The sequence below is a fragment of the Vicia villosa genome, linkage group LG6 (genome assembly GCF_029867415.1).
Source record: "Vicia villosa cultivar HV-30 ecotype Madison, WI linkage group LG6, Vvil1.0, whole genome shotgun sequence".
Lineage (NCBI taxonomy): Eukaryota > Viridiplantae > Streptophyta > Magnoliopsida > Fabales > Fabaceae > Vicia > Vicia villosa.
In genome coordinates this window covers 113,620,931-113,638,230 of record NC_081185.1, presented here as the reverse complement: position 1 = coordinate 113,638,230, position 17,300 = coordinate 113,620,931, and the positions used below count along the sequence as shown (strand labels likewise).

Below are 17,300 nucleotides of genomic sequence, written 5' to 3'. Positions count from 1 at the left end.
CACCTATTCTGGTCTGGGTCGAGCAGGCCCAACCCCCATATTACAATCGAGCAGGTCCAATCTCCCATCCAAGTCGGGCAGGCCCAATTACATTAGGCCCAACAAAGGCTGCTGGTAATCGTTGTGGAATCAAGTCCACGGAAGACCATGCGGTCAAGTCCAACGCGAGGGATTCGGGTAACTGCCTCCGATCCTTGCACGTGCTCACCCAGAATGTGGAACCACCTACTGACGCAGCCCTAACACAAGGGGTTCTGGCAGTTTCCTAGCACGTGCGCATCCAGTTGGATCTGGCCCAATTAGGAAACCTTGACCCATCGCTGGGGGCTATAAATAACCTCTTTCACTAGAGGGTTGGGTATTCATTCTCTCTAAAACCTAGTACTTGCTCTCTCTGATTGCTCTTTTACTTTGGCATCAGAGTATCTTGCAGGTACCCCCTCCTCAATTCTTCAAGTCCACCACAGCTGACCTTGACGATCCATTCTGATCAGGTAAGATCACCACATATGATGCAAATTAAAATATAAATAAAATAATATAATAGAGAATTGACGAGCATCAAACTCAAATTCTAAATACGAAAAATGAACTCATTTGTAACACATATAACAAATTCATTAACAAACAATTCACTTAGAAATTGCAACAAAAGAATCACAAACATTTTTGAAAAACAATTAATCTAAAATCACAACATACTAAAGCAGATTTTAAGACAACGAACTCAAACTAGAGCTATAATCCACGAACAACCCACAGTCTAATAAAAACCTAAAATCATGTGACGCGCTAGGGACAACTAAATCTTAAAACCTGCAAATCTAAACAGATCAGGAACCAAACAAATGTTTGGTGGTAAAAATGTCGACTTAACTTGCATTGAAGAAGATGGGTATGTAAGCACCAAAAGTATTAGATAGCAAAGACCATTAACATTGAAAGAAAATAATAATTAAAAAAAATGAATACTCTAGTAACCTTGAACTTAATTGGATATTGATATTTTTGTTCAATCAAATACTATTATTCAATCGCACGTTATTTTTTATAATTACTTTATTTTAAAAAAAGAATTCAAATTTTAATCCAATTTTTAAAAAAAAGGTAAGGATACCCATTTTAAGAATTTATCTAATAAAAATTTAAATTTATTTATAAAAGAGTGAGGGAAAGTTAGAATCACGATAGCCAAGCCCGGCCCTGTGCCTGTGCAACCAGTGCCACAGCACAAGGCCCAAATGTCTAGTGGGCCTCAAAATAAAAATCTACATAGTATAGGAATTGGGATGTAGCTGGTGTGGTGATTAGGGGTGGAAATAGGCTGGGCCGAGTTAGGCTTTGCCAAGCCTAGGTCTGGCCTGTCAAAAAAATCGAAGCCTAAGCCTAGCCTGTGGCCTGTCGTAGGCTTATTTTTAGGCCTGAGCCTGGCCTTTTCGAAGACCTGGTTAGCCTGTTAGCCTACATAAAAGCCTATTTGTTTTGACATACTAACTATAATAATGTTTAAATAGACTAACTAACTAAAATACCAAGAGGCTAAAAATTTATTTGCATTGACTTATTTTAACTTACCTATTAGCATAAGTTCTGGGAGACTATTTGTTTAAGATAACTTATGAAAATAATGTTCATCAGGTGTTTTCATCTTATTTTCAAAAGTTTTTTAAGATAACCAAGTTTTATTTATGTATTTTAATTTAAAGTACAAGACATAACATAATGATAATAACAAAATTATTCATATTTATTTAAATAGGCCGGCCTGATAGGCTTAAAAGGCTATTTTTTGGGCCTGAGGCCTAGCCTTTTTAACTAAATAGGCTTATAAAAAAGCCTAGGCCTTTTTCATTTATAAAAAATGTATGGCCTGGCCTGAGCCTTTATAGGCCAGCCTGTAGGCCCCTGTTATTAGCCTGACCTATTTCCACCCCTAGTGGTGATATATACTTTTGCTACTTTTATCACGGAAAATTATACCTCATACCGCTACCATTATCCCTCTACCCCTATATTTTTTAAATATTCCAATTCTATCCCTTTAATTAATAAAATAATTTTATTATTTAATATTTACCATTTCACACCCCTACCAAAGTTCATCGGATAACTTCCAGTCAAGTTATCCGGTTTGTAACTTTTCCTTCACCGGATAACTTGCAGTCAAGTTATCAGGTTTGTAATTTTTCTTCACTGGATTTTAATGAATTTTTTCTTTCATATTTTTTAGTTTATTTAAACTAATAGCTATAAATTTGTAAAATAAATATTAATTAAATATTTGTTAATTAAGACTAATATGTAAAGTCAGTTATAATAATTTTGATAAAATGTATTTAAACGGTTTAATCTCAATACTTCCTCAAATTTAAATATTTATTATTTATTTAATTTTTAGAATAGTTATCATTATGTCTATGAATTAAAAAGAACTATTATATTAATAAAAAAAATTGAACAAAAAAGTAGAGCAAATTATATTTTATTTTATTAACAATTTGCTATAAATTAAAAATAGAACAGGGCCCTAATATGTTTGGGCCGACCCTGACGATAGCAAAAAGAAGAAGAAAAATTGGAACAAACCATAGGAGGGAAATTTTCAAGGCTAGGAGCTTCTATCTCCTAAAACTTTTAAGGTTATAGTGATAAGCTTTAAGAGATAGTGGGATTTCGCTTGAACCCTAATAAATATTTGAAAGAAAAATAATGAAAAGGACCATACTTTGTACACCATAACTCTCCGCGATTCATTGGACATTAACAAGCAAATACATACACATTTTGGGAACATATAAGTGCATATCCTTTGGTTAGGTTCGCCAAAATTGTTTGATAACCTTTTTTGTTACTTCATCTACACTAAAATCACCAACTCAAGCTTTGTTAACTTGGCTCATCGCCCTTACCATAATATACCTTTAAGTGCTTAGTGAAAATGTGTTGACATGAAAGATTGAATTTAAATAATCAGTCTATTAAAAATATACAACAACCTATATTGAAGTGCCAACAAAGTCTAGTACAAAAAAATTCTAACATCTCAGGTGTTCGTAAAATATTTTATAGGAGGTGAAAAATACCTTTGAAAATTCGAAATGTCATCTCTAAAAATGTATCTCCGAAAATACTTTATTTATACTTGAACGTTAAATTTAAATATTCAGTGATATTTTCAGATATATATTTCTGAAAATATTCAAATTATACCAACTTGCTACATGAACTATTTCATTCTCCTCATTTCACCCCATAACCAAAATCCTCTAAAAAAATTGAAGCTAAATTCCCCCATATGTATGGATAAGGTCAACACTCATTGGAAAAGACTATGATTTGAAGACTACGGTCCGACAAATGACGGTACATCGAGTATAACCATCGTAATTGAGTTGGAAGTGATCATGGATAATTATTCTAAAGCGGATGACACTATGAGATTGCACGTTAAAGAGCAGCTGGGGAAAATCACATATCTAGAAAGCATTGATATGAAACCTCCTTCACAACCGGTAGAAATCAAAGATGCTCCTAAAAAAGGAAAAAGTACACAAGATGACAATTCGACAAAGCAGACACCATCTTATAATGAAGTTGTTTATTCACATTTCCCGGATTTTACAACCACTAAATCGCAAACAATTGTTTTTAAGAGAGCTCGCATTTCCAAACCACCTTGTACACCACTTACACCTCTAATTAAAAAACCACTAATCTCACCACAAATTATCAACATTGACGGGATACCGCTTTTTTATGCACAAACGCATTGAAAGAGTCATAGATGTGAGGGAGATGGTAAATGCAGATTTCAGGCCGTATCCGGATTACTTTGTAAAGGAGATGAGAATCACACTCTTGTGCACGAAACACTTATTTCGGAGTTGATGGCGCATATGGAACTTTACACGCGAATATATGGGAAAAAGGAAGAATTCGATAAAATTCACAATGCTCTTTTTCAATGTGTTAGCGGTTCCGCGCCACGGCCACTTGTAAAGTTGATGTGCTTCCCTAAAATGAGTCATCTTATAGCAAGTGCATATAACAGGTTGTGTGTCGATCTTACGAGTTTTGAATTTTCGAAAATTCTTTTCCACATCCGATCGCATCATTTGTATTGGGTATCTTAGAATGCTCAATTTTGTTCAGGTTTATTTGAAATTGAGGCGTCATATTTCGGCTACATCAATGGAGTAGACAACACATTCCGCAAAAGAGGCGGAAACTTGGCTGGATCATTTTTTCTAAAGGATAACAGAGTTCACTAAATTGACGGGGCTTGAGAGAGATAAAATAGGGAGAAGTCGAAAAAAGAACTGGTTTTAGATTTAAGCGGTGACAACTCATTCCGTACATTTTAAAATGTAATTGAATCATTTTTTGTATGTATTATCGTACACAATATAAATTATATACGATTTAATACATATATACTATATCTATTCAACATTTTACCGTTGTTTTCTTTTATCGATCTAATATATCTATTAAACAAATTCTGGTATTGGTTATGCATAATTCGGATAAGTATATCCGAAAAGTTTTTTAAAAAAAAAACAATCGGGGCATGTTTCGGATATGCATATATGAAAATCCCAATTTTCGTTAAAAAAAGGATGAATTCGGAAGTGTATATCCGAATCATTGCTCTGACACAAGATAAGAATGATTGGATCCAAATTGCTCCAAATCTTCTATAAATAGGGTTTCCAATCCATTTCTTCAACATCACACACACCACAAAACTGAGATGACACAGACATATTCTCACCTTGCTTTTGTCTACTTCAATAATGTGAAGCTGCCGCTTCAATATAGGTTTTCCGAGGACACGTCTCTCGCCGTCTAATTACCATATTGAATTCTCTCTTGTAATATCCAAAAAATTGGAAGATGGTCAAACTCAAGTATTGTTCACCATCACTTGACACTGAAGGAAATGTATAGTTCATACAGTTTTCACTGAAGATGAATGACGATTTAAAGGTTATGTGAAGTACTTTTCGCTGATACTCGTTTATCAAAACATGTAATGTTAAACTTTTTAAGGTTCTTTTTTGAATAGCATTTCGTGTTTATTTCGGATATATACTTTCAAAACCTACCTATGAGTCTATTCGAAAATGCATCTCTGAAAAATTCTAAAAAAATGAAATGTGGTGTGTTTGAAGATACATCTTTGAATTCAGAGAGTAAAACTGGAATTTCGCCATAGATCCTTAAGAAAACATAAGGTTACATTAAGAAATTCTCTTGCTTAAAATACGTTTATGGCCTGCTACAAAAGCTTTAAACCTATTATTGGACAAATTAAAGGCACTAAGTCATTTCAACTTAACCAAGACACATTTCCATCATTTCAATGAAATATGAAGGCGGTGTGGAAGTAATAAAAAAATAGTTTGGACAATTGCTGATTGAAGGTGTTTTGATCTTCAGTAATCACAAAATTTAATAGGAAGGAAAAAGATTGGAAATGAACCGTAGAAGCTGTGCTCCCTCACCCTAACGAATTATCTAGGCAAAATATTCTTTATGGTCCCTTAACTATACTCTCTGGTTCACTTTAGTCCCTTAATTTTTTTTTGTGTCAAATTGGTCTTTCAACTTTTTAATAGATGCATATGCGTCCCTTTCATCTATTTTCGTCAAACGTCCGTTTATAATGTGTTGGAGAATCGAACCAAGGCCATTGTGATTGCAATTCACCATAGTTTACCACTAAGCCACTTTATCCCTACATGATTTAAATTACAAATAATCATATATATTTATATTTCATTTTTTACTTAATGCCAAAAAGCTATCAGCTTCTCCTCAACATGTTTCCTCAGTAAAGTTCAGAAAACAACACAAGTAAAACCCTTGCAGATAGGATCCATTATTTTCTTGTTTCCAATAACAGCAGGGATTATTTGTATCTTTGTTCCTATGAACAAGTTTGAGAAAAAGCTGGTTATAGTTGAGAGTTTATGTTTTTTGTTAAAGTGTTCTTCAAGTTCTAATGGCTTGATACGCAGTTTCTCAGTTTGCATCTTAATCTTCTTTCAGTTTCCAAATTTCAATTTTCCAAAAAAAAATTGCACCAAAAGGAGAGAAAAAACCCGCCGAGAAGAAACCCGTGGAAGAGAAGAAATCCACCATAGCCGATAAAAAAACCCAAGGCTGGAAAGAAGCTACCATCTAAAGACGGTGTCTCCGCCGGAGACAAGAAGAACAAGAACAAGAACAAGAAGAACGTGGAAACCTACAAGATCTACATCTTCAAAGTCCTAAAACAAGTTCACCATGACATTGGTTTTACAGTGGTGTTGTTTACTAAACAGCGGTTTTACATTGGTTTAGGGGTTCTTGTTTACTAGATCTGGCTTTAGGTTATTTTACATTTCAAGAGCATCTTTTTCTAATTTTTAACTTGTAAGATGAAGTATTGGGATCTGGTGGTTCCTTTGTGGTTTAAAAAAATTGGTGGAATTTGATTATATTTGTTGTTCATATAAAAAAAAATTCTAATGGCTTATGTTTCAGAATTGCAGAAAAAGAAAGAAAGAGAATATGGTCAATCTTATCTCAAGAGACTTAAACAATGCCATATGGACTCCACCTATCCACATCAGTAAGTCAACTGCCACTTGAAACCTGTTTTTTGACTTTTACTAACGGTTCATTAACGGAAGGACTAACGTGGTTATGTTTAAAAACTTAAAGGATCAAAGTGACACGAAAAAAAATTAAGGGACCAAAATGAACTAGAGGGTATAGTTAAGGGACTAAAAGGAGTATTTTGCCAATTATCTATTTGCTACAAGATTCACAAGAATATAATTTGACTACATTATATACTTTCCTTATAGTCTATAAGCAAACAAATATCGGTTTTATTGATACTACCAATTTTATGAGGATTACTCCAAATCCGCTTGACAAGATTGCACACTGAGTCCCCCGTAGTCTTCCATAATTTTTTATAAAAACCTGCAGGAAAGCCATATGGGCCCGATACTTTCCAAGGCTTCATTGAAAATAATGATTTCCTCACTTCAACTCCTCAACTTGACCTACCATTTTGTTAATATCATCAATATGTATGGATGGGAAGGTAATATAGATCTAGTAAACCACTTCATCCATCCAGCGCCAATTTCATACAGCTTCTTGTAATACTCATTGACATGATTTCTAAGCTCTTTTTCCTCTTCAATCCATTCTCCTTGATCAGACTTCAGCATTAGAACTTTGTTTTGTCTTCTCCGAAGAACTGTTTTCATATGATAATAGGGCGTGTTTCGATCCCCATCAACCAACCATCTTGTACGAGATCTTTGGAACCACATCAACTATTCTTTTCGTAAAATATCACTATATTCTTTCTACCGCTTCATCTAAAGTCTCCTCAGTCCCTCCACATTGTCTCTCCTTTAATTTGTAAGCTACGTTGCACTCTTTGCAGTCTGATCAGTAGCTTCTTCTTTTTATTCAAAACTTGATCAATGAAACTATCCTTCCAGGTTTCCATATCCTTCCGAACTGCATTCAAATTGGCCACGATACTTACATCATTCTTTCAATTCTTATCTATCACCTCATGATAGTCTTTTCCCGTAATCCAAGCACTTTCAAAATGGAAACACTTTTGAAGTTTTCCGTTGTTACCTTTATTCAAATATAGTTGTCATCAGATTATTTAAACGTGGTAATGTCTAACGTATAACCCCATTTTCATCTCTATTAATGTGACTATGACTAAAATTAACCTTTAGATATTGTTGATATTCCTCTACAAACTTTATATGAAAAATACGTAGAATTTACAATTTGTCAACAAAAAAAAAATCAACAATATTTAAATGGATTCGTGCAAACTTGTTTCTCAACAATCTCGTGCTCAAATGTGATTCCATCCATTATGCTCCCCCTCAAGCAGGAGCTCTTTATCCACATGCTTGTACCGCCATTGAGAGACACCTTTATTTCATCATGGGCAGTTGGGCACTTCAACAGAACACACCTCTTAACCACCATGTCAAGAAGACTTTTGACACAAGTAACCGGTCGCTTATTCGAACCGGGTTCTGATACCACTGATGGGTCATTAGTAAACACTCGGAATCTAGGAGAATGACTAATAACCACATTCCTTTATATGTCTATCACACAAACAAAGCATATGCTTATTGTCATATTTTAAAATAGAACGGACTCAAACTATAATAAGGTATTAAAATGAAGGATATAAGAGTTATGAATACTTTAAGGAAATTTCTCTATAGACCTCCCAACCTTCTAGTCCATCTCTGGTGAAAAACCCAAACTACCCCTGACTTCGGAAGTTCATTTCCGAAATGCAAGAAAAAGGCGTTTTCGGAGATGCATCTCCAAAAGCGCCTTTTTTTTTTTGAAAAAATTGTCTTATTTCGGAAGTTCATTTCCGAAAACACCATTTCGGAAATGAACTTCCGAAATACTGCGCGTTTTGCAGATTTAGCAAAACAGCCCCCTCCCCCAATTCATTTACCCTAAATCAACTTAATACTCAACCCCTTTTCAAATTTTCTGCCAAAATCAATTGTAAGATCAAAGAGCATTCCCAAGTCTTCTTCCAAACTCATCATCAAACACTAATTGGTAAGTTCTACATTGTTTTTTCAAGTTTTAGATCTATTTAAATAAACTCTAATAGGGTGTTTAGAAACTGAAAAAATCACATTAAGATAGGTTAGTACTGATATTAGGATGTTTAGTAGGCATAAAAGTAGTTTTGGTTTAGGTTTTTTGGGTCTTCCATTGGAGGTTGTATTGAAGGTCTGCGCAGGGGTGTTTCGGAAGTTCATTTCCGAAAACACCTCCATCCCAGTTTTCGGAAATGAACTTCCGAACTGTACCAGAAGTTCTTTTTTTTTGTTTTTTCATTTGTCTCGCATATTAATCGATTTTGATTGTTTACAAGAACATGTCAGGCAACCAACCAGCACGCATCAGACAGGGGAGAGAGTCCCAAACTGCGTCGGCTAGACGCGAGCGGGCGGCGCAGCTGGCGTCGACCCAGGGACGAGGGCAGGGCCGGGGACGCCGTGTGCGAGTTCCCGTGGACGTGGGAGAGGGTACATCTGGTTCAGGATCTAGGAGTGGGCTGACTCGAGCATCTTCTTCCCGCCAGCGAGAGGAGGAGGAGGAGGAGGAGGTGGCGGCAGTGACTTACCACGAGCCTGAGGGGGTACCGGAAGTTGACCCTCCAGCAGGCCGAGGATGACCACGTCATTGATCTCCTGCCGATCTGCCAGCGGATAGAGATGCTTGGGCGGGACGCCTTGGATCGGGGTGTCGTTCTTCAGGGCGGTCCTGATGCAGTCGCCGTGATGGAGACGATCGTCATTGATGCCAGCCATGCGGCGGGGTACAGGCGGCAGAGGAGGGCTCAGGGTGAGAGGGTTAGGCACACCCAGTAGTGGTCGGGTTTATTTATTTTTTGTTTTCGGATTGTATCTTGCGCACACTATTACTATTTGGTTAGGCTTGTAGATATTATTTGGATTTTATTTATCGTATTAGTATTTTCTGTTTATATGTCGCTTATTTTATTTGGCGTTTGCGTTTAATTAAAACGCGAGACTGTTTAAGAAAAAACATTAAAAAAACACAGTTTCTGCATAATTCGGAAATGAACTTCCGAATTCACCCCCCATGAGGTGTTTTCGGAAGTTCATCTCCGAAGACACCCCCCATGAGGTGTTTTCGGAGATGCACTTCCGAATTATGGAAATTTAAAAAAAAAACGCTTCGGAAGTTCATTTCCGAAGCAGGGGTAGTTTGGAATTTTCGCTGGGGGTGACCCCATAGGGAGGTGGCTAAAGAAATTTTCTACTTTAAAAGGGAAAGATATGTTTTCCTTATATCTAAAATTGAAGAAATTAAATGCACCAAGTAATTTCAACTCAGCCAACACAAGTCTACATCATTTCAGTGAAATATGAGTTGCCTTTTACACTTATATGGAAAGTAATACTATAAATTGTTCTGACAATAGGTAGAAAATACATTTGTTGCACTTGATGTCAAAATAGGTCAAGTTTTTCAGGCCGAGATATAAAACTCCCATCTAACTCAAACCATTTTCTTCTGAATTCTTTCTCCCCTGACACTGCCTTAATTGTTGTTCTCGAAGCTCTGAATTCCCCCGACACTGCCAGATATAAAAATTATCATTTTATTTGTTAAACATAAATGGATGTAAAAGAATATAATCACATACCTACAATTACATGTAAAAAGTTATAATATTAAACAAAAATACTGAAGTACAAATACTCACTGAAATGTTAGTTTTACACTACATTGAGTTCAGTTATGTTACAAGAAAGTGAGCAGAAGAAAAGTGGGTTAGTAATAAGAAAATAAGCTCCGTAGATTTATAAAGGGAAAAAAAGCTTAGTGAGAGATAATGCAATTTAAAGCAACCTGCCTGCAGAATAGCAGATTACAGATTTTTCAATACCTATATGTGATTAATTGATTACTAGTTGCAATTCATTCTATAAAACTAAATACTATTCAGCTAAGATATTTTTCAATACCTCTCCTGAATATCATATGAAATCTGTTATTTTTCTTGTATCAAATCTGCACTTAATGTTGTTTTGAAAAAATCTATTTAGATATGTCAATGCAATTTGTTGATAGCAATAAGATATTCATTCAAAAAATACAATCAATCCAAACAATCATAAAAAAAAACATTCACACAATCTATAATTATGAAAACAACAAATACAACTTAACATTAGTACCAACATGTAAATCATGGAAGAGGAACTTACACTCCTGAAACTAAGCTTTCAAAATAGCCATTGGCAGAGCATGAGACAGAATCGTACGTTTGGCCATCAGTAACTGTTTTCCTTACATTAATGTTTGTTCGCACTACTCTATTATTTCTCCAATTATAAATAATATTTGGGTATTCTTGACTGCAATCAAGTACCAATGTATCACCATCCTTGGACAGAAACCACGGAACGAAATATAAATGATACTTTATATATTCGTCACTATAGTCATAATCAATTTGAAGACTGTAATAACTAATTTTAAGGAATTGAATCCAAGAATCATCAACTCCGAAATTCTCCATCTTCCATATAACAAAATATGTTTCCTTGTAACAATAAGAAAAACATAGACAATCCCCCAACACACTAACAATTGGCGTTGCAGGAGGCACATCGTCAAAATCACGGGGTAATAAATATTGATTGTATGTCTCCGTTCTTAAATCAAGTGAAACAATAACAAATTGCTCAACATTAATATTCTTATAATCATCACCCATATACCAAAGTTTATCACGAATAGCCAACCAATTAATAGTGCTTTTGAGATACATACCATCATAATCGCTTGCCATAGATAAGTCTGAACCCATGGGTTCAACTGGGAAACTTTCAATTTTTCTCCAAACATTATCAGCCAAACTCAGAATCCTCACATTGCTTCTCATTTCAGGTTCATTGAATTCTGAGGCAACTACCTTGTAAGTGTCGGTAGATTCATCCCAACCAAATGTGTATTTATAATAGCGATCACAGGCGAAATAATCCGGTGGATTGCGAAATTCGCGAACACACCCAAATTTTGGAGATGTTGTCCTAGTGGCTGGGTTCCACAATCGAAGCCAGTGGTCTTTATACTCGCGGATCAAGTAATCACCAGCCAAACAGATCAATCCATTGCAAGAACCAACCATACGAGAGCATCCTTTGTCTTCCACCAGCTGATAAGAGTCGACAGAAAGGTTTAAGGACGGATTATCAACTATAAGAAGAAGAATTGTTTTTCTTGTTTTGACCAGAAAAAGAAGGAAATGTTTTTCTTGTTGCCACATCTTCCAGCAAGTCAAAGCTCAGTCAGCAAATGTGGTAAAAGGGTTTGGTAAATCCAAGTTTTGGGTTTTATAAGGGGCGTTTTGTAAAAAAGACATTCAAGGGGGTCAAACAGAAACTCGCTATATTGGCAGGGGGATGAAGTATATTAAACCCTTTATTTTAATTATAATTCGGTAAAACAAATCAAAATAAAATACTATTTAAAAATTTATACATCAATATTTTACTAATAATTTTATTATAAAACATTGTTCAGTCAAAAAGATTAAAAATCATAAATTACAAATAATGAAATATTTTTCAAAAATATAATTAAATTACTAAAGAAAATTATACTGTTATAAATTTATGAATTTTTTTGTCAGGAATTAACGAAAATGAAAAAATTAGATAACCAAAATAAAATTAAGAATTAATTTATAATATTATTTAGTTGATAAACTAAAGCGAAACTACTTTAAATTAAGTTAAAAAATTTAAAATCTAAAAATTTAAGAGTTTAAAGGTAGTGCACTGACAGTGTAAACTAACTTTACACATACAATCGATCAAAACTCTTACATTTGTCATGTCATATTAATTTTTTTTAATTAAAATTATATTTTAATTAGATACATGATTGTGATTGGTTGACAATGTAAAAATATTTTCGCGTCAATGCATGTCTCTTTTTCTCAAACTTTAAAAGAAAAATCATTTTATCATTTTATCATTTTTTTTTATTTCTCTTTGAAACATGTCAATGCATGTCCCTTCGTTGTTATACCTTAACTTTTTAAAGAAAAGTTTGAAAGTGTAAAATATTTTAAAATTTTATTCCAATTTTAAAAAGGTTATATAATAGAAAAACACATTATTAGTTTATTACATTGATTAGCACACATAATTATCAATAATATTTTTTATTATTATTATATTTTTTATTGTGTTTAATTTTTTTATGATGGGAAATTCTAGCTTAATCATTTTGAAATGTTATACATTAAAAACTTAAACTTAAAGGCTTAAAGGACAACCCTAAGTGGACAGTGTAAAATTTTATTTTCAGAAATTATTTACTCGAAAAAATAAAAACTAAAAATTTATTTCAAGATGTTTTTTAGAAAATTTGTTTGACAAACATTTTAATATTTCTAGGAAAATTGATAATTTTAATTGATTTTGCAAGAAAAAGTTATAAAATTTTATGGGAATCCAGTCTTTTATTCGAGAATAATTTTATGAAAATATGAGAAGTTATTTTATTTGAGAAAAAAGGATATGCATTAACATTATAAAATATTTGTAGACTGTCAACAAATCACAATCATATATTTAGTTAAAACACAATTTTAATTTAAAAAAAAAACTAATATGACATGCCAAATATAAGAATTTTGATTGATTGTATTGTCAGTGTACTAGTTTATTTTATTTCTTAGAATCTTTATATACAATAATAATTATTTTCGATCTTGCAACAAACATGAATATTCTCATTTCTTATCCATGTATTAGAATGTGATTTTTAAACTTAAAACGAACCCCCTAAGTGGACTAGGCTTAGCCAACCAACATATATACACGGTCTAAATTGTTTGTAAATTTAATTCCAACGAATTTCAAAATTTTAAATAAAGTTTCAATTTAAAAATTAATAAATAATATTACTGAATTTGACATTTATCACGATTTTATGATCTACCAAGTTTAGTCCTTCATAAAAGATAAACTTATAAAACATTGATATTTCCGCTAACACTCTTTTGAATGTTTAAATAGTATAAATCCATTGAATGTTTAAATAGTATAAATCTATCGTACGTTGTTATCATACTGAGGGTGACAAACAGGCATGTCCGCCCTTTAGGCGCGTCCCGCAAAAGCCAGCAAAAAATAGGGCAATGCGGGTATAGTGGAGGATGCAGACTTAAAACCTAAGTCTACCCTACAAAAATTGAGGGTAGGCTAGAGAAAGTATGCAGCAATGCACCTTTTAATTTTAAAAAACACAAAAATTTATGTAAATGACAATGCTCGTAAAAACTCGCAAAGAAAACGGGACGGAGCGGACACATTATAGAGTGAGGGTCTAAATCTTAAAATTGGGCATGTCTAATGGGTCGGACCTGTTTTTGCCACCTTTAATCTTAAGATCTATGGCTCGTGCGTTGCACGGATTTGATAAAAAAATTATCTTAATAATTTGTATATAATAATTATATCATAGGATGAAACGTATTCTTAAAATTATATAAAATATGTATTAAATTTTTAAAATATGAGATTTCCTAATACCTGTGAGAGTAGATCAATATATATTAAATTTGTTGTACATAATATTTGTGATTAATCATTGAATTTATAATACCTGTGAGAGTAGATCAATCTAAATTTCAATTATTCTTTTATTCAATATGAAGTCTAAAAAAAGTTTTACATCATATATTCTATAAATATTTTTAAAAAATGATATTATATCTTATCATATTGATTTTTTTCTCGGTGTTCTTATGCTATTCAGGTAACTTCATTCATATTTTCATGATTTTTTAGTGTGTTTATTGTAGTGGAAGATGTATGTTGTGACATGGTTAAAGGATGTTATTAATTTCACAGGGTATAGAAAACTATTATTTATTTTGGGTTAAATCATTTCAATAAATTAATTATTTTCACTTTAATAATTAAATTATAGAAAAAATAAAATTTGAAAATAAAATGAAACTTTAAAGAAATTTATTTTTCAATTTTAAAGGCTTTAATGATTCTAAATTTTTTTAATATAAGTTATTAAATTTTTAACGAAGCTATCTTAATTTTTTTTCATTAAATAATAATATTTTAATTCTTAAACATACTTTTATGATTACAAAAATTATAGATTAGTCCTAATGTTTCTCATAGATTAAAAGAAATAAATAAATTATTCATAATACATATTATTTATATATTATAATAAATCAAATACTCTATCATTAGATAACTTTTAAAATAACATTCAGAGTTTAATAACTTACAACCAAATCGATTATGACTTACAACAACAACAAAAATTGCAATTTTATTTTTAGTAAATAATTATGTAATTTAAAAGGGTATATAGCGATGGTTAATAAGTATTATCATATTAATAACAATAATAATAATAATAATAATAATAATTTAAAAATAATAAAATTAAAATAAAAAATATAACTTATATGATTCAATTGATATGGAAAATAAAATAGAAAACATATCTATAATTTATATAAAAAGACTATATTATTTAAATGATGTGTAACAAAAACCAATTTCTTTTTTTGGTTATAAAGCTTTAAAAAAAACGAGAGAAAAACTATAAACATAATCCTAGAAAGTGGAAGGACATTGTTAGAATATGCAAATACATACCTATTAGATAATCTAATATAACAATCAATAAAATTACATTAATATGTCATAATTTACGATTATAACAAACTATTATTATAGTTTTGAAATTTTGATGCTCCAAATGATTGTAAGAGTTGTATGTTTCAATTTTTGTTATAAGATTATTGTTGTAGGTGTTGGGCTAATTAGAGTCTCATTCAAATTGCGAAAACCTACAAAATCATAATTAAAAAAAATTATATTATACAATATGAATATGACTATGAAATGAATTTCAATACGATCAAAATAATATTTATGAAATAAAGTGAATATGATCAAAATAATAAAATTAAATTTATAGAGAAAAATATGGGCATGAAATTGATTTGAATAAAGGTAAAAAAAATAAAACCTTCCAAGAGCTTTTGAATTAGATAAAGATAAAAAAATTATTCTAATATATACGTGTGAGGAAGAAAGAGGGAATGATTATATATTTAAGGAAAAAGTGGGACACATTCATTGAATTAAAAATAATAAATTGATATTGTGAAAAAAAATCAAACATCACATATATTTTAATTAAGGTGAATTCTTATTTACCCAACTCAAAAAGTTTGGTAAGATTACCTTTAGTGTAAAATGTATTGAAAACATCAAACTATTGTTCTATATAATAAATAATTAAATACATAAAAATTAAATGGTGTCATTTGATTGGTGAAATGTACACTACCCTTCTTTTTGTGATGGGTAGAGAAGTTGTCCCATTTAATTAAATTTATAACGAAAAAACAAATCATTAAATTTAATTTATACCCATATGATTTAATTTATAACTTAACATGTATATTAAAAATACCCTTTCATACGACTCTTCATTCTTAAAACACTAATTTTTGCAGTAATTAAAAAGAATAAAACTAAAAATTGTAAAACCGTTATCAGAAACTTTATTAATAGCAATAAAAAAGAATATTGTTTGTAGATTTTTAACAAAGCTATCTTATTTTTTTCATTAAATATTGATATTTTAATTCTTAAATATACTCTTATGATTAAAAAGATTGTAGATTAGTTTTCATGTTTCTCATATATTAAACGAAATAAATTAATTATTCGTAATACATATTATTTATATATATTATAATAAATCAAATACTTTATCATTATATAACTTTTAAACTAATATTCAGAGTTTAATAACTTACAACTAAATTGATTATGACTTACAACAAATATTTATTTTGCAATTTTATTTTTAGAAAATAATTATGTAACTTAAAAGGGTATATAGTGATAGTTAATAACAATAATAATAATAATAAAAATAATAATAATAATAATAATTAATAATAATAATAATAATTTAAAAATAAAAAAATATAACTTATAGGATTCAATTGATATGTAAAATAAAATAGAAAATTACCTATAATTTATATAAAAAGACTATATTATTTAAATGATGTATAACAAAAATCAAATATTTTTTTTGTTATAATGCTTTAAAAAAGAGAGAGGGAGAGAGAAAAACTATGAACATTATCATAGAAAGTGGAAGAACATGCATTGGGAGAATATGCAAATGCATACCTACTAGATATTCTATTATGGCAATCACTAAAATCACATTAAAGTATGGGTGAAGGTTAACATGGTGAATGAAATTAATTGCTCTACCATGGTGAACTAAAAATAACTTACTATCACAAGTCAAATAAATTTTTGTTAATTTAAATAAAAGTTTAATATATTCTCTTAATTACTTTACTCTTTTTACAAAACACCCAAAAATATATATATAATTAAATATTGACCCAAATAAATATTATATTTATAAATTATAAAATATTAATTTTATAAAAAATCAATAAATGATTAATAAATAAAATTTTAAAACATAAAAAGTATATTAATCGACCGATTTCCTAGTAAGAACATTTATTTGATGAAATAAGTTACGGGAATCAAATTTGACTGACATATATTTTCTGTCATATTGCTGAATTGTGTCTATGTGACGTATATGGTAGTTTAAAGTAGATATTTCTAAGAATAATACTTTTGAGTACGTGT

At 31.1% G+C, this 17,300-nt stretch overlaps 1 protein-coding gene across 1 annotated transcript; it reads right to left on the bottom strand.

The window, feature by feature from the left end:
* Positions 1-11,041: 11,041 nt before the first annotated feature.
* On the bottom strand, positions 11,042-11,881 carry LOC131614377 (F-box/kelch-repeat protein At3g23880-like; the record flags this gene model as incomplete). Its single annotated transcript, XM_058885971.1, has 1 exon — positions 11,042-11,881. A coding segment is annotated over exon 1 (840 nt), but the record flags the coding sequence as incomplete, so codon positions are not given.
* Between the last annotated feature and the right edge of the window lie 5,419 nt (positions 11,882-17,300).